A 25765-nucleotide genomic window follows, 5' to 3' on the forward strand; every position below is an offset into this window, starting at 1 on the left:
ACAAGTTTATTCATTATGTAACCATTCATATACCAAAATGAACTTAACAAAACATAGATTCTTATGACACTAAAGTTTATTCAAAATGACCTCCGTGATTTTGAATACAGGCCTTCAATCTGCGCGGCCAGTCGTCTATCGCAGCACGAACGAGGTCCATGTCAATATCGGCGGCTGCCTTAATCAAGGATGTCTTGAGTGACTCCAAATTGGGATGAGGCTTTGAGCACGCCTTTTCCTCCAAGTGTTGCCATATCTTGTAATCTAACGGATTCAAATCTGGACTGGAGGAGGGCCAGTCTTCGTGCCGGATGAAGTCGATTTCACGCGCCGCCAGCCAGTCTTGTGTGCTCTTCGCTCTATGAGCTGGCGCCGAATCTTGTTGGAATACCCAGTGCCTGTTATTGAACATGGTATGAGAAACAGGTTCCACAAGGTTCGTCAGGACTGTATTTTGATACATAACTGCATTCGTTTTTACACCTTTCTCACAAAAATGTACCTCTGTTAAGCCCCAATAAGAAACTCCCAACCATACCATGAGCGAGGATGGAAAATGACCTCGTTGGATACGTGGAATACGGTTGCTCGCTTCTTCACTACTGTGTGCGTACACCTTATCATTTTGTTTGTTGTAGCTCTCTTCTACGGTAAAAATTTTTTCATCCGAAAAAAGAATTTCCCGATATTTTTTTCACGCGTACCGCTTCAACAAAGCGCGTCATCTCTTCAGTCTCAGGTCCATTAGACGAGCATTCAAACGATGTCCTGTTTTTCTTCGATATGCCCGAAGCCCTAAGTCTTCATTTAACACCCTTTTCACCGTGGTTCTGCTTAACCCCATCTGAAGGGCCAACAGTTTCTGCTTACGTTTGGGATTTCTTTGAATTCGCGCCTTCACAGCTTTTATCACTGCTGGAGTCCTAACAGACCGAGGGCGACCACTTCTTGACCTGTCATCTACACTAGAGTATTCATTGCATCGTTTGATGGTACGATAAACGAATCTTTTGGTTATATTAAAAATTTTTAGTATGTTAAAAATTTGAATTGGCGCGTAACCTCAACGATGCAACGCAATAACTGCAACACGGTCTTCTTTAAGCGTCCACTCCATATTTAAAAATGAGTAAAATTCTAAAAGTATACATTTTTATTTTCATGAACAATTCGAAATTCGAATTCAATAAACTTTTTTGTGGCCAGCATTCTAAAAGAAAAGTTTTTACTGTGTGACAATACTTATGACCTGACTAGTTATAATAATAATAATAAATTATCTCACAATAATATATTTCAATACAATCTGTGGTCTAGATTAAACAGATGTGTACTTTAGTGAGCCAATATAGAGCAATTGCTTAAAACTTTCGGGTGTAAATAAATGTTATCAAAAAAAATGTATATATTGATGTAGGAAGATAATTGAACAGTAAAGACACCAATCTCGGAAGCGAACCTTAATTAACCAACGAGACATGTTTGAAACACCAATTTATACGATTGCGGCGATGTCAGCCGTTTTCCGACAAGTGGAAAGCGTTTCGAAAATAATTCTCGGTGGGGACAGGCAGGCACCGAGCAAATAAACTGCAAATCGACTGCATAGTCACAGTGCGATTGGTTTCCGGACAAACCACGGTTTTAGTTTAGGATTTACGATCTTTGAGTTTTTCCGATGAGATTAAAAAGGATTTTAGGACATTCTTACTAGTAAACTGACTGTTAAAAGGTGTTATTTCCCTCAGACACAGCCCACTGAGTTTCTCGCCGGATCTTCTCAGTGGGTCGCGTTTCCGATCCGGTGGTAGATTTTATTTATTTATTTATTTATTTTATTAGGCTCACAACACACATCACAAGCTAAAGATACACAAAAAACACAAATAAAAAGAAACAAAATCTGGCTTGCAACATAAGACATGTGCGCACGACAAAACAAGACATATAGTGCTGAATTTGTATAACAATGTTCCTTACAATTATGACAAAACAACACAATAACAAAAACTAATCTAACGAATAATGTAAGGAAGAAAAAAAAAAATATTCACAATATAGTACATTAAACAATTACATTAACCTACCTATTAATAAAGTGGAGGATGCCCTTGAACATTTTTCTAAACGTAACTAACCTACAAGTAAAAATATTTTTTTTTTTTTTTTTTTTTTTTTATTGCCCTTGTAGGCAGACGAGCATACGGCCCACCTGATGGTGAGTGGTTACCGTCGCCCATGGACTTCAGCAATGCCAGGGGCAGAGCCAAGCCGCTGCCTACCGCTAAATCTAACTCAGGTGACGACCTTGCCAGTTCGTTATAGGTACGACACATTCGGGTAATGGGATTATAATAAGATATATTGTTTTTGTAAATTAGCAATGCAAACAAATTGTTTTGGTTGACCCTCCGAGCACTAAATTTAATGTTTAATGAAATCTGAGATAACAGTTCAGGCGAATCCAACAGAGAGTGAATTATCTTATATAAGTATATCAGATCAGTGCATGTACGTCGATCTTCTAGTGACTGCATGTTATAGTTTAATAGTCTTTGCTCGTATTTAAGTTCAGAGCGGCCTGGTTGTATACGATAACTTAATAATCTTAAACACTTCATTTGCACACGCTCAATAGTGCGAAGCACGGCTCTTGCTACGGTTCGTGTTAGCAACGCCGTCAGGTTTGAGCCCCGTGACCTCACCTACTAGTTAAGGTTACGCTGAAACAGCCTCTCAAGGCTCTCAGCTAGGTAGGAAAAAAAAAGAAAACGTGTTATTTTAGACTGTGAGTCAGCCATAATGACCGATAAAAATAAACGTTAAAACAATATTTTTTTCTGGTACCTGTAACACAAGTTCTTTACGAACTTATTACGGGACCAATTAACGTGGCGTGACTGTTAGTAAATATTTATTAATTAAAAAAAAAAATAGTAAGCGTTGATTTGAAAATACGTACGAATATAATTGATATACATAAAAATCGATTACTACATGTATCATGGACCATCAGTTGATAATGGCAGAACCAGCTTGCTTCATTTCTTCTTCAGTGTGTTCGTAATTGATAATACAATAGGACAATACAGGTTATGAAACCTGTTTTTTTTTGCAAAATCATCGTCAATTTTTTCGTATTATTAGCGACAGTCACAGCGGATGCTTACCACGTTTCATTAGTAATATAATAATACATTTTTGTGTAAAAATATAATTTACTAGCCGTACGTACTCACCCGCTTCGCTGCGCATTTAAAATTAACATTATTATATATTGTCATTATTATTAGGGAGTCCAATACTCATATAAATATTAGCCTATCCATTAAGTACATGTTTTTTTTACATGGATACCAAGTTTCAAGTCAATCGGATGCATGGTTCAGTAGTTATAACGGAACATCCGTAACAAACGCTGTAGATTTATATATTAGTATAGATAAGATTAACTTGATGACGGGATATAATGCTTGGAATAATTAAACAAATGATTACATAGAAGCGGCATTGATAAATATAATTGTCTGTTAGCAACGTATTCTACTTATTATTGCGCAGCTATAATTTCATATCTAAAAACCACAAGCTTTGTTTTCAATTGCTGTTTGTTTTACTTTTAATTCTTTTTACGAAATTGACGTTGACAACAGTATTTGTATTGGCTTTAACATTACATTATATTTTATCTTTACAATTTTAAATATCTACGTGGATTAGATTAGACGCTTAAAATTTATAGTGATTCTTAATAATAGGTCGATGAGATTTCGATTGTTTCCACAGGGATACAAACATACAAATCTGAAGTGCAATAAAACCAATAAATCTGTTAAATCCAAGGATCATTCTCGATGAGCTTTGTTTGAGCACTCGAGCGCCTCTCTATTTGTGCAAGCGTGAGAAAGTGGGAGCTGGATGCGAAACCGTGTAGTGCACCTGCCCGGTCCCGCAAGGATATCGATTTGTATCCAACTCTAATAGGCATTGAATGCAAAAGCATACTGCGAACGAAAACGAACTCCGAAACAAACAAAATTCACTTAAAATCACTGTTTTACATTATTTTTGTATGTGCTCGGTAATCCCCGTTATTTTTATTTATTTATTTTTATTGCTTAGATGGGTGGACGAGCTCACAGCCCACCTGGTGTTAAGTGGTTACTGGAGCCCATAGACATCTACGACGTAAATGCGCCACCCACCTTGAGATATCAGTTCTAAGGGCTCAGTGTGCTTAGTGCGAGTTTTCTAACGTTCTCGATAACGTAAAAGTTAGCTCATATTTGTATGGAATAGGATCGTTTGCCTATGTTTGCCGCTAGGGGATCTGGTCCGACTGAACCAAAATTGGGTAAACTTTTACGCTATCGAAAACGTTAAAGAGCTCGCACTAAGCACACAGTACAACAGCTGCCCTGTAATTCAAACCGAAACGCATTACTGCTTCACGGCAGAAATAGGCAAGGTGGTGGTACCTACCCGCGTGAACTCAGAAGAGGTCTTACCACCAGTATATTTTATGATATTAAAAACACTTATTGTTAGCGTTATTGTTTTTTAAATAAAAGTCAGTACAATTGTGCTTTAGTTTTTAAAAGTATTTCAGCCTGGGTATTAACGTTGTAATTTATATGTACCAAGTCGCTCTCAGGTGGGTCTTGAGTTAGCGCTTTCATTTATTTATTATAGTGAAACATTACTTTGCTTTAAGTGATATTTTGTCAACTTTATAAGAGAACTAGCGACCTGCCCTCGCTTCGCTTCGGAAACATTAAAACACACATGAAACCAAAAAAATAAAATAAAAAATAAATAAAAAAAAGTAGCCTATGTTCATCAGGGACAATGTCGGCTTCTAATGGAAAAATAATTTTTCAAATCGGTCCAGTAGTTTCGAAGCCTATTCGAAACAAACAAACAAATCTTTCCTCTTTATAATATTAGTATAGATCATTTAAATTTAATACATGCCTCGAAACTCCGATAAAATTTGGTGTTCATAATTTTGCTTTTACTAACGTGAGTTACTAAAAGAGTGAATGCTATACTTAAACTCACTTTGAGAGATGAAATCAGAGTTTCAATAGCATAACCGTTGTGTGTCTTAGTTATTAGTAACTGAAAATAATACATATACCTATACATAAATATTTATGGTGATAATAATGATAATAAGAAACACTATTAATAAACCACTCGAATTTCACAATAACATCATTTTCACAGCGGAAAACTTCATATTATTTTAACAGAATGATTCATTAGCTCTTATACACCTCTAGATTAATCTTACTGCCAGCCCTCAAGCTTCTACGTATCACATCTTTTTGTGTGCAAAGAAACGAATTGTCAAAATATTATAGAAAATAAGGCGGCAGGCAGTTAGCACAATATTCAAGTGTCGTCGAATAACAAATTGGTCATTCGTGAGCATGTAAACTGTCGTTCACACGTAAACTATTCGAAACAGCGGAATTTAAAAAAGGAACACGATACACAATTTATTAATTAAAAAAAATATATAAATGTGGTGTCGTGGGACACCAGGTAGGAACGAAGTTCCTTCGGCTAATGTAGAATCGACACAATTTGCAAAAAAAATATCGTGCTCAATTTTATGTTGGTTTTCTTGATTTTTCTCTTAAATTTTGCTGATTAGTTTTTAATTAAGTACAGGAATGTATTTAGGAAATGCAGTATTTTAGGAAATAATAAATTACGTAAAATAAAAATAAAATCGTAATTCAAATTATCAATTAAAATAACAAAATATGTCTCTTTATTTTTGTTTGACAACATAAAATTACATAGAAATAGAAATAATTACAAAATAGAGACAGAAGGGATGAGAGAACGAAAAGAAAGAGGGAGAAAGAGAAAGGTATTATACACTACTCGCTTGTGTATACGACTGTCGCGCCTGCGCACGTCTCATTTAACGGTTTTATTCCACGCACTTTTTTCCACGGATTTTTTCTTACGGTTTTACTATCACATTTTTTTCAGTTCGGTCGCGCAGCAAAATCCCTATCCCCTCCAAGCCAGCCGTAAGGAACTTCGTTCCAAAAAAAAAAAATTTAATTAAAAATATTGTACTCCTAAAAATGATTGAAGTGAAGTTATAATCAAATTATCAAAGGTTGATAAAAATTACGAAAATAATATTAAATTAAATAACTTGTAAATCGTCAAACAGACAGGCTCATTCGTGTTTGTAAAATAAGGGCCTCATTATTTGAAGCAGTGCGCCGCGCTGTTCGCATATCGTTGAAAGGTTCTTTTGTTAGACCCCAAAACACTCCGGCAAAGTCAATCGTCAGCGAAGGCCCTTTAGGCTTTGTGAATTCACAAACTAAGGACTTATAAGTACTTGCATGTTCGATTTAGGTTTCTGATTTTATGTGCTTAGTCTTAACTCAGCTTTCTATTTTTTTATAGCTTAGATGGTTGGGCGAGCTCACAACCCACCTGGTGTTAAGTGGTTACTGCAGTCCATAGACATCTACAGCGTAATTGTGCCACCCACCTTGAGATATAAGTTGTAAGGTCCCAAGCTCAGGTCTCAGGTATAGTTACAACGGCTGCCGCAGAAATAGGCAGGGTGGTGGTACCTACTCATGCGGACTCACAAGAGGTCCTACCACCAGTAATTACGCAAATTATAATTTTGCGAATTAATTTTTATTACACGATTTTATTCCTTCACCGTGGAAGTCAATCGTGAACATATGTTATATAAGTACGTATTTTATTAGAAAAATCGGTACTTCCCGGCGGGATTCGAACACTGGTGCATCGCCAGATACGAATGCACCGGACGTCATCACCGGAGTCCGCACGGGTAGGTACCACCGTCCTGCCTATTTCTGCCGTAATGCGTCTAGGTTTGAAGGATGGGGCAGCCGTTGTAACTATACTGAGACCTTAGAACTTATATTTCAAGGTGGGTGGTGGCATTTACATTATAGATGTCTATGGGCTCAGGGCAACCGCTTAACACCAGATGGGCCGTGAGCTCGTTCACCCATCTAAGCAATAAAAAATAAATAAAAACTCATTAACAGATAGACCGAATGCTCTTGTGTAGCTATAAAGATGATAAAAACTACTACATAAAATCAATTGTTTTGTTTGTATGTAATATACAGTGTCTACAGCAGGGGTGGGCAAATATTTTGATAGTCGGGCCACATTGCAGATGAAAATTTGACCTCGGGCCAAACATTTTTTTTCTAATTTTATAATGTGCGATTATTATACATACTGTCGGTAGGCAGCGGCTTGGCTCTGCCCCTGGCATTGCTGACGTCCATGAGCGACGGTAACCACTCACCATCAGGTGGGCCGTATGCTCGTCTGCCTATACGGCAATAAAAAAAATAAAAAAATACTATAACTGTTCAATTATTATAATTATTTTTTCGAATAGGAGGCGCTGAAAAGAGCAGTTATCGGGAGAAAATTTTGGCTCCCACCGGCCCTGATAATATGTATCAGTCTTGCTTAATATTTTATCTAAAAAATTTTATGCATCAGTTTATGTTAGACAGAAACTAATATTTGTGTTTTAATAACAATATATGCAATGCTTCACGGGCCAGACAAATTTCCACCATTTGCCCAGGCCTGGTCTACAGTAACATTGAATAGTAAGGTATGTTGCTATGTAAGATACGTTGTATGTACCAACGTAATGATCAACGGTTTACTTGAATATTTAAAGTAGTATTTAAAGTTGCTAATTACATTTGATTTATTTTATTCGAATTTTGTATAATTTTGAAGAGCATTTTAACATGCTTTTATTAGCTTGATCTGACGTTGGGCTTGACCTGTCTTTGTAACGGAATCTTTAAAATTCGCGCACGTATGAAGATAATGATTGTGATAACCAGTGATAATAGTTATATTTTTATTACTTTAACTTAATATTCTGAGGATCACCAGGATAAAGAAACATTTTTTTTTTATTTCAAGTGTGGTTTGCTATTTAAGTGTTTTAATTCAAATTCCCAAGTATAAACGTTTTCCGAAAATTTGGTGATAAAATTAATAAGCTCATTGGAGTGTCGGTTATTCTAAAATTCGTTATTCAAATGTTGAAACCAATATATAGGTATATTTCGGCGTTTGGCATAATCCTTTGTCAAGCCTAGGATGGCTTAGTAATTCTGCGAAGAGAAATATCGGGCTTTGACTTTGATTAAAACAAACAAGCTGTCCAGTGCATTTCCTTTATAGCGACGATTCAAGGGAACTTCACAACCATAGACACAGCCCACTGAGTTCCTTGCCGGATTTTCTCAGTGAATCGCGATTCCGGTCAGGTAGTAGATTCTGGGAAGCACTGCTCTTGCTGGGGCTAGTGTTAGCTAATTCTCTCAGGCTCAGCCCGTGAGATCACCTACCCATCCGCGAGAAGCTGGAATAGCCTCTTAGGCTACCAGAGAAAAGGCAGAGAAAAATACCTTCACAGTATAGATGCTGTATTGGCAAGTTGTATTAAGCGGAAATAGGTTAATAGTACAAAGTCAAGAGCAACTTTATAAACAATTTCTAATTTAATGCATATTAATAGTTCGTTATCGCCGTTAATTAGTGTTCGGAGCCCATAGACATCACGAGTAATTCACCTATCTTGAAACGTGAGGCTGATGTATTCATTATATTATTTAAGAGCTATTCCGCTCTTCAAACCAGAACGCACTCTTGTTTCGTGGGCGAAATAGGCAAGATGGTGATATATGTATCTATCAGTGTGGCCATACATTACGTCTCACACCTATATAGATGTGTTAAAATATATACATGTGATATAACATTTTCTTTACAAACGTGTCTTTTCTTAACTTGTTTTTGGTTTTTTATTTGGTAAATTCGTTAACATTTGTCTACGTAAAGACGTTCACTATAATTGTACGCTTCCGCAACAACGGTATATTTTCATCAATAACATGTTCTTCGCAGATTAACATAACAAAAACGCATACCGTGTGAAAGTATATAAGTAAACAGACCCTGCCACCGAAATACACGACGATTATCGTCCTCAATAATTTGACTTCAGTTATGACTGCGTACATTCCCACCGTCCGTGATTTCTCCCCTAATTTACAGGTAAAAGCAGATATAAGGCAAGACGTTCGAGGGGACGAAATCAATGGAAATAAAGAAACAGGGTGCCATTGTGTGCGTTTACGCAAGAGACCACGTGCGCGATCGTTCCCACGATATTTATTCAAGAGACCCGGGAAACATATATAAAGGGTGTGTGGACTTCATAACGGACCACTTCCGAATTTACCGAGCTATAGTACGTTACGCCCGGGGGACCGAGCCCGCGGCCCCCCGGGCTTGAAGCTATCAAGTCTAATTAAAAGTTGTCATTTGTCATTAAGTTGCTAATTAACGGAAAAACGGTTTCAACTGTGAACAATGACGCCACCGGAAGACCCTTTGAAGTGGATCGGAAGTCCGTCGGAAAATTTTCGATGTAAGTTGTCCTCTTTGTTAAAACTCTTCAGTGTTTTGTTTTAAAGTCACTTCTTTTCGTTGTAAAAATAGGAGTTAGTATATATAAGATTTGAAAATTAAATATGTACTATTTAAGACATAACTACTTAGACATTATTCGTTATTGGCCGGATCCTGTAATAAAAAGATAGCAAGATTATTAATTACTTATTCTTTGTTGCAGATTTCAAACAATTGCTTTGTGCATGTTATATAATATATGAAAAACAAAATTGAAAACAAAACTATGGTGAGCCTCAGAAGCCGTTGCATTATTGCGATGAATGCGGCGAGACGTAGCAGGATACATTTTCAGGACAATTTGAACAAAGAGACCATTGGAGCGGTAGCTAAGTAGAATTTACTACATCTTAGACTTCCCAAAGATAGTTTAGGCTTAGTTAGGTCTTAGTTTAAGCTTTCGCGTTACGTCTTAGAAATAGATTCTGTACCATTATGTGAATCTTATAAGTTGAAGTACATCAAATAAGTTATGCATTTCTGTGTCAATAATATTTTAAACTTCGGTTCGAATGTTTTAAATCTAAATAGCCTTAATGATCGGTGTTGTTTGTTTTGTTCAAGTTAAAGTTTCATGTTTTTGTTTCACATTAATGTTATGCGTTTGGAATGAATGTTTGTTTGTTGTTCAGTTTGTTTTGCATTCCAACAAACTAGTTAATTTTGCATTCAGAGTATACGAAAGCTGTTATTATTGTCTGTTTACTTTGCTTTTGATTTACTTATATAAATTATCACCACGTCAAACTGATTAAAGTTTAAAATTTAAAATAATATCACTCGGACCGCGGGGTACAAATGTTTAACTTTAAATTTTTTGTTATTAGCTAGCTGTTGTGTTCAAGTTTGTCGCGTTGTTTTTTTTTGTTTTTTGTTTTGTTAACGTTAATTTTGCATTTTGTTTCTGTTAAATTTTACAGCCGAAAAGAATTCGTTAAGTTCACAAACACCTTGTTTTCACAAACTGTTACATTTAAATTTGTTCGTAGTATTTGGATTTTTGATTGGTCTTGTTGGAGTGGACTTATTACAACGAAACCGTTTCTTTAATGTTATTAGCTGAAGTTATCCGTTTTAAATTGTTGAATTTTCGTTTGTAAATTATTGTTGATTTATTTGTTTAAACTAAAGTTGAGTTTTTGTTTGGTTATTCGTGCTTCGTTCGTTTTGTTAACGCGTCAGACTTTTGAAGTATTTGTGTTATGCTAGCATACGTTTTTCGCGACACCGTTTGTTATTCTGATTACCGAATATTAACGCTTCCTACGTTAAAACAAAGATGATTATACGTAAATTATAATTTGCGTAATTACTGGTGGTAGGACCTCTTGTGAGTCCGCGCGGGTAGGTACCACCGCCCCGCCTATTTCTGCCGTGAAGCAGTAATGCGTTTCGGCTTGAAGGGTCGGGCAGCCGTTGTAACTATACTGAGATCTTAGAACTTATATCTCAAGGTGGGTGACGTATTTAAGTTGTCTGTCTATGGGCTCCAGTAACCACTTAACACCAGGTGGGCTGTGAGTTCGTCCACCCATCATAAAGCAAAAAAAAAACGTATCGTGTACGTAATAAACTAACTAAAAGAAACTTTTTTTTTGTGAAAACAGCATCGACACTTATGTTAAAATGCTAACGTGCTAATGACGTAATATTTTTTTATAGTGTGGATTCACAAACCACTGTATGTATCATTTTTATCATCCTTGCCTGAATACCAAATTAATTCCAATTCCAACTTAGTAATTTCGAAACTGCTTAAATACGGCGGGCTGTTTAATACGGATTCGTCTGAAGAAATTTTCTTTCTTAGGTCCCAAACCTCTATTCTAGAATTCGGATAATATCACTTTTTACTATGAACAATTAAAAAAGTAATCAATTTTTTCTCCACTAGAGTAATTCAAATTTATGATCCATTTTTCTTTCTTTTTCAAAAATATTACCAAATGATGTATCGAAAAATTGTAGTTTTTAATCCTTCTATGAAAGTATGCATTTCTGTTACACATTATACTATGAAGTTATGAAAAATCGATATCGTTTTGACACGCAAATAATTTTGAACAGAACATATTCAAGTTTACCGAAGTGTGCCTTAAAGCTAAATATGCCTAAAACTATTTTTTGATCCTTTTGCGCCTCCTTACAAGGTTCTAGTATCTACGAGAACCTTGTAAAGACGTTTTGTTGATTTGAAATTACCTTAGGGTATTTTTATTTAAGTCTATCTGCCTGTTAACTGTGATGACAGCCTAATGATTATTTTCTTCCTTGGATATTAGCTCTAGTTTGAGAGTTTCTCTCTGTTTTAACTTTAAAATTATAGCAATAGTTTTAAACTAGGTACGTAGAGTTCAATACACTTAATTCGCAGTTCACAAATTCACATAAGCTCCGGGAACAAAATATTCATTACAACTCATCATAAATTGTTCACTGTTCAGTTTTCTGTTTGTTAACGTTATTTAGTTGTAAGCGTTGAATTATTGTTAAGTTTGGATTGTGATATTATCGTTAAATCATTTCGATGGCTGTGTTCGTTAGTTTTACGTTAAGTTTTCGTTTTGACTGTTGATTTGTTGTTGTTATGCCGACATTAAGGCCACAATACTGACCTCTCTTGTACTATATTTTAATGCTAAGTGTAGTTTAAGTATTTTAAGTTCTAGTTGAAACTGAAGCTTGAGTAAAATTAACGTGTTAGTTAGTATGATAGTAAGATGAATAGAGATGTTTGATTGTAATCGTGTGTTTGTGTGAAATATAAATTAAAAACAGCCAATATGTGTTTTTATTGGTTTCCCCTTTGAAACTGTATCCATAAAGATATTATTAGCTTAATAACGGACATTTGGTACTCAAGATATTAAAGTAAATATTTTATTGCTTTTTTTTAAACCTTTATTCTTTACAGGAGATCGAATGTGAGGTCATAGTTAAATGGTTACTCTTATCCATAGACACCGCAGAATCAATGCTTTCAGGTATGCGGTTGGAGTCTGAAATTTGTTTTAATAACTGTTATTTTACTTTTTGTTCAAATTGAATGGACAGATATTGCGCGGCAGAAATGGATAGGAGGAGGGTAGATAAATTGACATTACCTCACAATATGCTCCAACAACATTTACCACTTTTCACTGAGTCAAAACCATCGTGATACGAATTGTATGTATTTTAGCGTATCTGTATATAAAGTAAAATATTCAGCCCACCGCAGTGTCGCTTGAATTTAGGCAGCGCATTCATATGCACACAGTACATTGTTTTTCTGGTTTAGAATTGGATAATACAATTTTAGAGCTTCAGCAAAGGCGGCTGGAGTACGGCCAACTGTTTCACTATCTTTAACCAAATTCGGGTGCTGTACCCGTATACATGTTTACGGAGTCGGTGCGGTCGCAAACATTGTCCATGCATTAGACGGTAGATACACAGATGTAATGAAGATAGTTTTCGGTTGAGGAAAACAAGAAGTTTCGATGCGCAATCTCGCCGCTTAGCTTCTTCTTAATTGCTTAACTTTAAGCGGGGCATCTTCCTGTCGCCGAATTCGTTAAACTCGAGCCATACTTTTCCGAGAACGAGATACTTGGAACATTGCGACTTTGAAATTGAATAAATGAAAAATAAGTTGACTTTAAAATGTGTTTTGTTTTTTTCTCAAAATCATTTATGTGCTACTAGATAATGACCGAGCTTTGCTCGGTATTTTTTTTGATAAATTGTCATCATCATCATTATCATCATCAGCTTTTATCTGCCCACTGCTGGACATAGGCCTTCCCCAATGCCTTCCACATAATGCGATCCTCCGCCTTCCGCGTCCAACGACTTCCCGCCGTGCGCACTAAGTCGTCAGTCCACCTGGTTGGAGGACGCCCCACGCTCCTGGTACCCATCCGTGGCCTCCATTCGAGGACTTTCCTTCCCCACCTTCCTTGATAAATTGTGTTTTTTAGAAATTATAGTTTAATTCGAATTACATATTGATAAAATGATGAAATATGAATAATATTTTTCGATCTTACCGACAGAATAATAAAAAAATATGAAACTGGTTATTTAAAGAAAAAATTAAAAATATCGATAAAGTTGATTATTGAAAACACGAATAAAACAACATTTTCTGAAATTAAATCGTAGCTAGATCGATTTATCGCCCCCAAAAACCCCCGTATACTAAATTTTCTGAAAATCGTTGGAGCCGTTTCCGAGATTCAGATTATGTATGAAATATATTTATATACAAAAATTGCTCGTTTAAAGATATACGATATTTACATATTAGTTAGTGTATTAAATATGGTATGAATTAAGATGTCAAAAACATTTGGCACGGAAATTTAACTAGGTTAACATTTCTACGTGTCTAAGATATCGTAAATGGTATAAAGACGTTTGTCTTCAAATACAGTTTCACGCCTGGCGAAGTGTAAAAGATGAAATATAAAAGGCATTCGTAATGCTTTTGAAGCGTTCGCCTCTGTTCCAAATACACGTCGAAGTTCGAAATATTGCTGGCGACATTCGCACAACGTTTTATTGTTAAATTTATTTATTTTCCTCGTAAAGCGTCGTCTAGTTATAACAATGGATTGAACGTTCTAAAATTCAATGGCATGTTGGCTGCTACAATATGTTGGATATTTCGTAGTTTCATTTTCACAAATGGCCAGCAAAGAATGTGTCGGAGTCTCATCCATCGACAAAGTTCCTCTTAATCCGGTGATAATTCCCGTACTTTGGCGACTTCTTTTCAGTTGCTTTTCAGTTCTTTCCTGTGTAGATACTAATCTCTGCTGGTTCATTTGCACGCGTCTAACTTTTTTTCGCACTAAATTTGAATAGTAATCAATTTTTTGTTGTAAGCCATCAAGCGACCAATAAAATTGAAGGTCAGCCAGGATTATTACGAAAAATGCGGCGTATATGCAAGTCAGTCCCACAGCGAAGTAATAAAGTTTTGGATCTATCGATGAATAGAATGGACAATCGTCTTGGAGGGCGAGGCAATTCCAGAAAAATGAAGGGTGTTCGATTTGTTCGTTCAAACTGGTCATAGTTATTCGTCTCAATGATTTGAAATAATGATCAACAAAAAAATTTAGAGCATTTTTGTGATGGTTTGACAAAAACGGGATTATTGAAGAACATAATGACTACGTTTGACAATTGCATTTTCAGTTCATAGTGACATTTTGTCCAAACAGGAATATAATAAATAAAAAAGAATGAAGTATGTAATACTTTGAAATGATTTTTGAAATTTCTAGCATTTTCCGAGACGTCTACAAGAAGTGCATCTCGACGCTTAAGTTCATTTTCATTTACATTTAATTAGCCGTACCGCGTTGTGGCACTTTCTTTTAATTACGGTTTTCGAGCGTTGCTCTTTCTGTAATACTTAGTTTATGTGAAGCTACTTTTATATTTACCGCCATGATAAACAGGAGAGTTTATCTGATCCTCATCCTATACACAGTAAAATGACGAAAGCGAATATTTTATAAGATGTAAGGTACGCCCGTACTAAGCTATGCGACTATGACGTCACCAATTTGTTTAAGTAAATCGAAGTCTAATACGACTTGACACGCGTTCACAAAATACATATTGTATGTCGAAGAAGAAAAAGCTTCGTTTAATAAAATTCAGTTTCGCAAAATTTATAAATTTACGTAATTAATGGTGGCAAACGTATTGTACGTCCGCTAGGATTGGTATCTCATCGTCCTGACTATTTCTAACGCGAAGCATTTAATGCTCCAGTTTTGGTGTTATTTTGATGTATATATATTATATTCATACTACCTATACTATACTGGCTATACTATACTGCCCATACCACACTTGAGGCTTCTACCTCATGTCTCGAAGTAAATCGCGGAATTAACAGCAGACGGGATGTGAATTCTTTCATTCATTCAAAAATACTAAAAATTTTAAGCCTACTGTTCAAAACGGAACGAATAGTCATTACGTGGCACACAAATATTGACCAAAATCGTTTAAGATCACTTTGAAACATGGATACAATGGATACTAATCTAATGCTAGAATGGAGACGATGTTATTATTTTCCTCAATTCCTGAGAGTCGCGTGGGTATGATTTATTAAATTTTCGTTAAACCACCTTTTTTTTTTCTACCTAAGCTGAGAGCCTTGAGAGGCTATATCAGCGTAGCCTTAACTAGTAGGTGAGCTCACGGGGCTCAAACCTGACGAAGTTGCTAAGACCAACCCTAGCAAGAGTCGTGCTTCGCAGAATCTACCACCCGATCGGAAACGCGACCCACTGAGAAGATCCGGCGAGAAACTCAGTGGGCTGTGTCTGAGGGTTACGTTATACCACAAAATACTAATCATAATTAGTTCTCTGACAATGGCGGTGCCAATTTGGATATGGTTTTCAGTGATAAGATCGGAAGCCGGTCTGTCGGTTCTTTGGTTTTCACGAGACGTAGACATAATTAAGCCCACTTTTACAGTACAAACTCATGTTTGTTATTTTAATTTTATTATTTTGAACGTTTTGTTTACTGTTAGGAAAATATAAACGTCGACAAATAACATTTTACTCGTCTGTGATCATGAAAACTGTTACCTAAGTAAGTTAGTAAGTTTTTTTAAGTTTAGGTAAGCTTTTTATTGGTGGTAGGACTTCTTGTGTGTCCGCACGGGTAGGTACCACCGCCCTGCCTATTTCTGCCGTGAAGCAGTAATGCGTTTCGGCTTGAAGGGTGGGGCTGCCGTTGTAACTATACTGAGACCTTAGAACTTATATCTCAAGGTGGGTGGCGTATTTACGTTGTAGATGTATAGACCATAGCCCATAGGGGCTCCAGTAACCACTTAACACAAGGTGGGCTGTGAGCTCGTCCACCCATCAAAACATTAAAAAAAAAGTAATCGAAACTTTGGAAATAAAAAAATTACAACAAAAATCTAGATTAAAACCATAGAGCTGTATAGTTTCTGATATAATCCTGATTACGTTTGATATAATCCTGTTTTACCACAGAGTTCATCCACTGAGCGTTTTATCACGTAGCGTCTGGCCCTTGAATGAACGGTATTGGCACCAAAAGATGCCCTTCTTCAAACGAGGCTTGAATATAGAATTTCAGAGTTAAGAAGCGCCATAGTGCTTCTAGTATTGATAGCGTCCGTCCTATGTAAGTCTGTCTCTCATCGGTCTGTGAAGACTATTAAAAGCATTTGATTCTTATAAAAATACTCTATTTTTAAGCTAGCATGTACGCATAAAACTGTTTATTAAACTAAAATAAGACTATTAAAATTCAGCTTTGAAGAACGCGCTCATGAGTTCAGCCTGAGAGGGTTTGCTAATATTTGCCTAAGTAAGAGCAGTGCCTTGCTGTATGTATCACCGCATAAATTTAGAATCGCGACCAACTGAGAGGTTCCGGAGAGGAACTCAGTGGGTTGTGTATGTGAGTTAAGTTTTGGGTCGAATTCTTCTTCGCATTCTATGAGTTCGACGAGAGCTGTCACTCACTCTGTTGTTGACATAGAACTATATTATAGTAGTTGTTGATGGTATAGGTGACATGTAAATGTCATATTGAATGCAATTTAATTATGTCATTTTGTAATTACATTTCTTTATACGTGATCTTTACCCTAACTCAAAGGACATTGGCCATTTTCGGTCCAGCTACTAGTGCTCTCAAGGACACGAAAATTAAATATCTATAGAAAAAAACATTTCATTTTTACATACTTAGGTATTATAAAATTTAAGGGTATTTTAATAGTGGGATTATTAAAATTATACATAAAAAGAAATTAGCATGACTAACCTCCATTGATAATATTGAAGGAGTTGCCATAGGTAAAATACATTTATATTTTAAACAATCCACATTAAATCTTCTTAAAAAAGACATTATATTGCAAAAAACTAGCAAAATATATTAATATATTTGATTAATGGATTTTAAAACTAATATAAAACATTATATCTAAACAAAAATCAATTTTTATAGTTTTAAATCCGTAGAATAAATCATTACATTGATCAATAATTATAATTATTATTGATCGTAAGCAAGCTCCATAGGCCTCCCTAAGGAGTGGCGTCCCTCCGATACACAGGTATATACAAGGTACAAATTTTAATATTAAATAAATTTTAATAAATTTGAGTTAGAACTAATGTAAGTATAGTAGTGTAAGAGCTTTTCAGGATATTACCAGGATATAACCCTTCTACTCAGATCTGTTCATAAAATATTTATAACTGCTGATACCATGTACCCCACCCTTTTTTACATTAAAATCATTTTTTCTTATACTATTTTTAACTCAAACTTATTAAAATTTATTTTCTATTTTGTAGCTGGATTTTCTATAAAAGCGTATTTTTTTTGTTTTTTTAAAAAATTTTTTTTTACTTTTTAGATGGATTTAAATTTTTTCAATTTTTTTTAAATATTGAATTGTGATCGGTCCTTAATAAGTATGCCAAATTTCGAGTTAATTGACATAATTATATTACATACGTCTGAAGCAGCTCCAATAAATAATAAAAGCGTATTAAAATATATATTTCTCTGCTTATGCCCACGTTTATATTGGATAACAATTAAGATGATAAGGTCAGCTGTCACCTGTGCTGATATCAGCCGGTTATACTCTTATCAGTATAGAGAGATTATAAAATTGAATTTAATTAAAATACATTGGTTAATAAATTTGGAATATATATATTTAATGCTGTTTTTATAGATTTAAAAAAAAAGACAACATATACAGAAAAACATATTATATGTTTTGATAATGTTAAATCTTTTTTTTTTTTTGTTAGTGCAAAATTATTTTCATCAGCTTTATTGGTTCACCTTGGGCTTGGTTTGGAGCTAATCCGGCGCCTGGGCCTGGAGGTGGCCCTAAACAAGTCGGAGGCTATGGTGTTTCATGGCCCCCGACGTGCGCCGGCGCTGGGATCACACATCGTGGTAAGTGGGACCCGGATAGCTGTCGAGTCCACCATGAAGTATCTGGGATTGGTGCTCGACAGCCGATGGGAATTCGGGCCCCACTTCCGGCGGCTGGTGCCCAAGCTGATGGGTGCAGCGGGCGCGCTTTCAACGTTGCTTCCCAATTTGGGGGGCCCGAGCGCCGCCTGTAGGCGGTTGTATGTGGGAATCGTGCGGTCCATGGCCCTGTATGGGGCCCCTGTGTGGGCGATGGACATGACGGCCAGCACACTCGCCATTCTGCGTAAGCCGCAGAGGGTGATGGCCGTCAGAGTCATCCGCGGGTACCGCACGATTTCCTACGAGGCGGCTTGCGTCCTGGCCGGATCCCCGCCCTGGGACCTAGAGGCGAAAGTACTCGCGTCATTATATCGATGGCGCGAGGAAGAGCGGTCACGGGGCTCGAGGCTGGTGCAGCGGCAGATCGCGCTGCGCCGAGAGGAGCTCCGTCTGGCCTTGGTGGCGGAATGGCGGCAAAGGCTTCTGCGCCCTACCGCCGGCCTCGCAACCGTCGAGGCGATCCGGCCAGTACTCGACGACTGGCTCGGGAGAAGGCACGGATCCCTGTCGTTTAGGGTGACACAGGTGCTGTCGGGGCACGGTTGCTTCGGCAAGTACCTGTGCCGCATAGACAGGGAGCCGGACGCTCGGTGCCACCACTGCGTCCACTGCGGGGAGGACACGGCGCAACACACGCTCGCCGAGTGTGTAGCTTGGGAGGAGCAGCGCCGTGTCCTCACAAATGAAGTAGGAAGCGATCTGTCGCTGCCGGCCGTAGTGCGGAGGATGGTCGGCAGCGCAGAGTCGTGGGACGCGGTGGTGTCCTTCTGCGAGGACGTGATGTCGCAGAAGGAAACTGCAGAACGGGAGAGGGAGATCTCGACTCCCTTCCCCGGCCGCAGAAGGCGCACCGGGCGCAGGACAAGGGCGGACAACGCCCTTTTCCGCCCCCCATGAATGGGTCCAGGGGCGAGGGACTTGGGAAAGCCCTCGCCCCCTATTCGATGGACCTGAGATGGAGGCGCATGCGGGTGTCGGCGCGTGCCTCTGAGGCGATGCACGGAGTAGCTGAACGCCTCACTACTCCGTGCAGGAGACGAGGCCTGGACAGACCGGGCCAGCACTGGTGTGGGGCTGCGGAAGAATTTGGATTCCCGCGGCCCTGCGCGCACGTGTGGGTGGACACCGGGGTGGTTTTAGCCGGTAGGAGTCCGGCACGCCCCTCCGCTTTTCCCCAGGCGGAGGTAGTCCATGAGGATTTCCCCCCGGAAAAAAAAAAAAAAAAAAAAAAAAAAAAATGGTTTGGAGCTAATGCACTTCACGAAACCTATCTCGAAACAAGATAGCCTCAATTGTTCTGTATATTAGCTGTCCTACCCCTCAAACCGAAATGCATTATTGGTTTACGCCAGAAATACGATGATAGGACCTACCCATCCAAAGTCACAATTCGCACAACCAGTAAATAAATACTAGAGGTCCCGCAGCAGTCGAAATTCGACTATAATTAATTGGAATTGTAAGTTTGTACACTATTATGATTGTGCACTATAAAAAATATTAACAAAGACAAACAATACTTAATCTCAATTTGACAACAGACGTCAAGAACAAAAGTTTGACAATAAATAGTATGCATGCGTGTGTGCGTCAAATACATGGTATGTAGTGTGTGTAATGTTTTCTCTATTGATTTAATATATCTTTTGTGCATTATTTAAAAAAAAAAATTAGCATTGTGCACTTCTTCTCGATATTCTCTATAAGTGTGGAAAATTTCATACTCCTCCGTCCGCGTAATTTTCGTAAAAAGGGATACAAAGTTTTTGCTTCACGTATTAATATATAGATTAAACAGATGACAAAAATTGATCATCGTTTGACAGTATTTTAAACAAACTCTTTCATGAAGACACACTTTGTTGGCACACTAAAATGTTGTCCGTTAAAGTTTCACTTGCAACTTCTATACTTTTCGACTTGCCAATGCTTCATATTTTCAATACAATTTTGTTCGACTAAGTTTATGATTTTTGAAAATTACGTCGAAATGTAAAATGAAAAGTTTGTTCTGCTCAAAGAGCTTGATGTTTCTGTGGTATTTGATTATTTCAAATATTTTTTTTCCTATGAAAAGTTTTTTTAATACATATATTATTATGATTAAGTACTTGTTTGTTAATTATTTGTTTCATAGCAGCCATATTTTATTTGATTTAACAAAACACACCAGTCGTGTTAAAAATAACAATTTAGAGTGATTTAATTATTAATGATAACAATAGCGAATTCATCCCATTTTAATTTTAATTAATATCATGTAGGTACGTACGTACATACGTGCGTAAAGTAGTTGGTTTCTTGTAATAATTAACAATTACTGTGAAAATTATCTTTTGATTTTATTAGCTTCATATTTTTTTATATATATATATATATATATAGAAAACAAAATATATATATATATAATTATCATGTTACATTCAGTTTATATAAAAAAAAAAACTCATTTCTTTGCAATTATTTTTTCAGACTCTTCCCAGAGACGGCGAGCCAGTTCAGTATTACGCCCCGTTTTGGTTAAAGTTTTAACCTGACAATCGGCGAAATAACAGCCGGTTACGTTTTCTACCTCAGGAGACACCGCCAGATATATTGAAGTCTGAGCCCCTTCCCGAGGGGTCTTAATAAAGAAACTTGTGACAGGAAGCCAGTACTTCGAAAATGGCAGTTTATCAGAATTTAAAATATCAGTATTTACTAAGCCAGGATGTAAGCAATTAGCAGTCACTCCAGTACCTTCAAGCCGTCTCGCCAACTCAGTGGTCATTAGAACATTACACAGCTTGCTGTTTTTATATGCTTGTATTTTACTGTATGACTGTGGGGTTTCTTTTTCCAAATTTAAATTGTTAAAATCAATAATTCCTTTTGAGTAGGCTAGGGAAGAAACGTTGATGATGCGACTCGGAGCTGACGATTTAATTAGCGGAAGAAGAAGCTTCGTGAGCAGAAATGGCCCGAAGTGATTTGCTTGCATACCGACAAACAAGCCGTTTTCCGTCTTTACATTGTCCACGTCGAATACTCCAGCATTGTTGATAAGAATGTCTAAACGATTTTCGGTTTTAATGAATTCTTCAGCGAATCTTCTGACAGAATCAAATGACGCTAAATCCAACTGACGATAATGCACATCGTGGTTCCCTGATTCTGCAATGATCTGGTCTCTGGCCTTGGTACCGCGTAGATCGTTCCTGCAAGCGAGTATTACCCGGGCTCCACGCTCCGCTAAGTCTTTTGCTGTCTCGTATCCTATACCGTTGTTGCTTCCGGTCACTATCACCACTTTGCTGACCAAATGCCTGCTGCATTTATTTATACCGTATGTTAATTTACAATACGTTATATAAAGTAACGCTAATATGAGATTCAACACAATAAAACTAATGAAAACCATCGCGCTAGCTTAAGGTCAGTTATAAACGTGATTCTCTGCACTCAGTCACACGCCACTAAAACTATTTATCAAATATAATAATAGATAAGTGCTTCTATAAATGTGCTAGCCTTATCTTACGGATACCGGTAATTACGGATTAGATAGGTACTTTATTCAAACAGGTTTTGAATTAGCGATAACTATACTGATTTTGTACCTAAAAATTTCAAAGTAACTTAATTTACTTTAAGAAATTGATTAGAAAATCCAATAATTACTTTAATCTTGAATAATATTACTTAATTAATGGCAATCGTGTTTGGTTTTCAAATTTGCTCCTAGCATTTTTTGCTGAGCAATTATTATTTCAACAACGTGCGTTTATAGCATACAATGACCAATTAATTTCGTTAGTAAATATGTAAGTAATTTTATCCTTAAAACAACATACATTTATCAAAAATCAAAGTCAAATTTTACCCAATAAACGTGTTGTACGAGTATAAGGAGAGAAAAGTAAAATTATGTAATTTTTTCCAGTTATTCGGTCATTCGATTCGACCGTGTGTCATGGCAATTAGATACAGTTTATTTATCAATCAATTAGAGGCCTTTTGGTATCGCAAGGCAATTTATTTTGCTGAAAGATTTCAATTATATAACTTGGAGATAGTGAGTATAGGTATAATTTCTACCTAATACATTTATTTAATTACAAAAATTGAGTATTGTCTTCGATTTAGTTGTTGTTGTTACCGTTGTTGTTGTTATTGTTACCCGCGTAATGTCACCGTTGATGGTGATCTTTGTATGTTAGTGTTATAGATTAGCTTTTAGCTTAGCCAGCCTTATTCCTAATTTATACAATTAATAAGACTGTTGTTTGTAAACAAGTTTTTTATTACTAGGTACTTGTTTACTAATTATTTGTTTCATAGTGGCCATATTTAATTTAATTTAACAAAGTACACCAGGTTTAATGATAAAAATAGCGAATTCTACATGTATCTACGTGCGCCCGTAAACTAGTTGGTTCCTTGAAATAATTAACAATTAGTGTGAAAATTATCTTTTGATTTTATTACTTTCATATATTTTTTTCTATATACCTAGTCAGGTCGTAAATACTGTCACATGTTTAATGTAAAATAATTGAAACAAGTTTATTCATTATGTAACCATTCATATACCAAAATGAACTTAACAAAGCATAGATTCTTATGACACTAAAGTTTATTCAAAATGACCTCCGTGATTTTGAATACAGGCCTTCAATCTGCGCGGCCAGTCGTCTATCGCAGCACGAACGAGGTCCATGTCAATATCGGCGGCTGCCTTAATCAAGGATGTCTTGAGTGACTCCAAATTGGGATGAGGCTTTGAGCACGCCTTTTCCTCCAAGTGTTGCCATATCTTGTAATCTAACGGATTCAAATCTGGACTGGAGGAGGGCTAGTCTTCGTGCCGGATGAAGTCGACTTCACGCGCCGCCAGCCAGTCTTGTGTGCTCTTCGCTCTATGAGCTGGCGCCGAATCTTGTTGGAATACCCAGTGCCTGTTATTGAACATGGTATGAGAAACAGGTTCCACAAGGTTCGTCAGGACTGTATTTTGATACACAACTGCATTCGTTTTTACACCCCTTTCACAAAAATGTACCTCTGTTAAGCCCCAATAAGAAACTCCCAACCATACCATGAGCGAGGATGGAAAATGACCTCATTGGACACGCGGAATACGGTTGCTCGCTTCTTGACTACTGTGTGCGTACACCTTATCATTTTGTTTGTTGTAGCTCTCTTCTACGGTAAAAAATTTTTCATCCGAAAAAAGAATTTCCCGATATATTTTTCCCGCGTACCGCTTCAACAAATCGCAGCATCTCTTCAGTCTCAGGTCCATTAGACGAGCATTCAAACGATGTCCTGTTTTTCTTCGATATGCCCGAAGCCCTAAGTCTTCATTTAACACCCTTTTCACCGTGGTTCTGCTTAACCCCATCTGAAGGGCCAACAGTTTCTGCTTACGTTTGGGATTTCTTTGAATTCGCGCCTTCACAGCTTTTATCACTGCTGGAGTCCTAACAGACCGAGGGCGACCACTTCTTGACCTGTCATCTACACTAGAGTCTTCATTGTATCGTTTGATGGTACGATAAACGAATCTTTTGGTTATATTCAAATTTTTCAGTATGTTAAAAATTTGAATTGGCGCGTAACCGCAACGATGCAACGCAATAACTGCAACACGGTCTTCTTTAAGCGTCCACTCCATATTTAAAAATGAGTAAAATTCTAAAAGTATACATTTTTATTTTCATGATCAATTCGAAATTCGAATTCAATAAAAATTTTTGTGGCCTGCATTCTAAAAGAAAAGTTTTTACTGTGTGACGATACTTATGACCTGACTAGGTATATATAAATACCTTATTATATTCATTTTATATATAAATTTATATATATATTTCATTTCTTCGCAATTATTTTTTCAGACTCTTCCCAGAGACGGCGAGCCAGTTCAGTATTACGCCCCGTTTCGGTTAAAGTTTTAACCTGACAATCGGCGAAATAGCAGCCGGTTACGTTTTCTACCTCAGGAGACACCGCCAGGTATATTGAAGTCTGAGCCCCTTCCCGAGGGGTCTTAACAAATAAACTTGCGATAGGAACCCAGTACTTCGAAAATGGCAGTTTATCAGAATTTACAATTTCAGTTTTTACTAAGCCGGGATGTAAGCAATTAGCAGTCACTCTAGTACCTTCAAGCCGTCTTGCCAACTCAGTGGTCATTAGAACATTACACAGCTTGCTGTTTTTATATGCTTGTATTTTACTGTATGACTGCGGGGTTTCTTTTTCCAAATTTAAATTGTTAAAATCAATAATTCCTTTTGAGTAGGCTAGGGAAGAAACGTTGATGATGCGACTCGGAGCTGACGATTTAATTAGCGGAAGAAGAAGCTTCGTGAGCAGAAATGGCCCGAAGTGATTTGCTTGCATACCGACAAACAAGCCGTTTTCCGTCTTTACATTGTCCACGACGAGTACTCCAGCATTGTTGATAAGAATGTCTAAACGATTTTCGGTTTTAATGAATTCTTCAGCGAATCTTCTGACAGAACCAAATGACGCTAAATCCAACTGACGATAATGCACATCGTGGTTCCCTGATTCTGCAATGATCTGGTCTCTGGCCTTGGTACCGCGTAGATCGTTCCTGCAAGCGAGTATTACCCGGGCTCCACGCTCCGCTAAGTCTTTTGCTGTCTCGTATCCTATACCGTTGTTGCTTCCGGTCACTATCACCACTTTGCTGACCAAATGCCTGCTGCATTTATTTATACCGTATGTTAATTTACAATACGTTATATAAAGTAACGCTAATATGAGATTCAACACAATAAAACTAATGAAAACCATCGCGCTAGCTTAAGGTCAGTTATAAACGTGATTCTCTGCACTCAGTCACACGCCACTAAAACTATTTATCAAATATAATAATAGATAAGTGCTTCTATAAATGTGCTGGCCATATCTACGTATTAGATAGGTACTTTATTCAAACAGGTTTTGAATTAGCGATAACTATACTGATTTTGTACCTACACATTTCAAAGTAACTTAATTTACTTTACGAAATTGATTAGAAAATCCAATAATTACTTTAATCTTGAATAATTTTACTTAATTAATGGCATTCGTGTTTGGTTTTCAAATTTACTCCTAGCATTTTTTGCTGAGCAATTATTATTTCAACAACGTGCTATTAGTATTTCCA

The 25765-nt window shown here is 37.0% G+C and overlaps 2 protein-coding genes and 2 long non-coding RNA genes across 4 annotated transcripts; 1 reads left to right on the forward strand and 3 right to left on the reverse strand.

The window, feature by feature from the left end:
• The first annotated feature begins 8035 nt into the window (after positions 1–8035).
• LOC110385032 (uncharacterized) lies at positions 8036–12319 on the forward strand. The gene is made up of 2 exons (XR_002430381.3): positions 8036–9496; positions 9701–12319. It is a non-coding gene; the product is annotated as an uncharacterized LOC110385032 (long non-coding RNA).
• A 96-nt stretch (positions 12320–12415) lies between these two features.
• LOC101743355 (uncharacterized) lies at positions 12416–16052 on the reverse strand. The gene is made up of 2 exons (XR_009973803.1): positions 12642–16052; positions 12416–12536 (listed from the first exon to the last, which is right to left on the reverse strand). It is a non-coding gene; the product is annotated as an uncharacterized LOC101743355 (long non-coding RNA).
• A 4872-nt stretch (positions 16053–20924) lies between these two features.
• LOC101735502 (retinol dehydrogenase 11-like) lies at positions 20925–22117 on the reverse strand. Its single transcript, XM_012689605.4, has one exon. The coding sequence runs from the start codon at positions 22001–22003 to the stop codon at positions 21050–21052; it is 954 nt and encodes a 317-aa protein (XP_012545059.2). The 5' UTR covers positions 22004–22117; the 3' UTR covers positions 20925–21049.
• Positions 22118–23042: 925 nt separating this feature from the next.
• On the reverse strand, positions 23043–25478 carry LOC101735372 (retinol dehydrogenase 11). Its single transcript, XM_021347361.3, has one exon. The coding sequence runs from the start codon at positions 25405–25407 to the stop codon at positions 24454–24456; it is 954 nt and encodes a 317-aa protein (XP_021203036.1). The 5' UTR covers positions 25408–25478; the 3' UTR covers positions 23043–24453.
• Between the last annotated feature and the right edge of the window lie 287 nt (positions 25479–25765).

Source organism: Bombyx mori, chromosome 9 (assembly GCF_030269925.1).
Source record: "Bombyx mori chromosome 9, ASM3026992v2".
NCBI classification, from domain to species: Eukaryota; Metazoa; Arthropoda; class Insecta; order Lepidoptera; family Bombycidae; genus Bombyx; species Bombyx mori.

Excerpts from the sequence above, each read along its gene's own strand:
- LOC101735502 (XM_012689605.4), bottom strand. The coding sequence starts at position 22,003 with ATGGTTTTCATTAGTTTTATTGTGTTGAATCTCATATTAGCGTTACTT.
- LOC101735372 (XM_021347361.3), bottom strand. The coding sequence starts at position 25,407 with ATGGTTTTCATTAGTTTTATTGTGTTGAATCTCATATTAGCGTTACTT.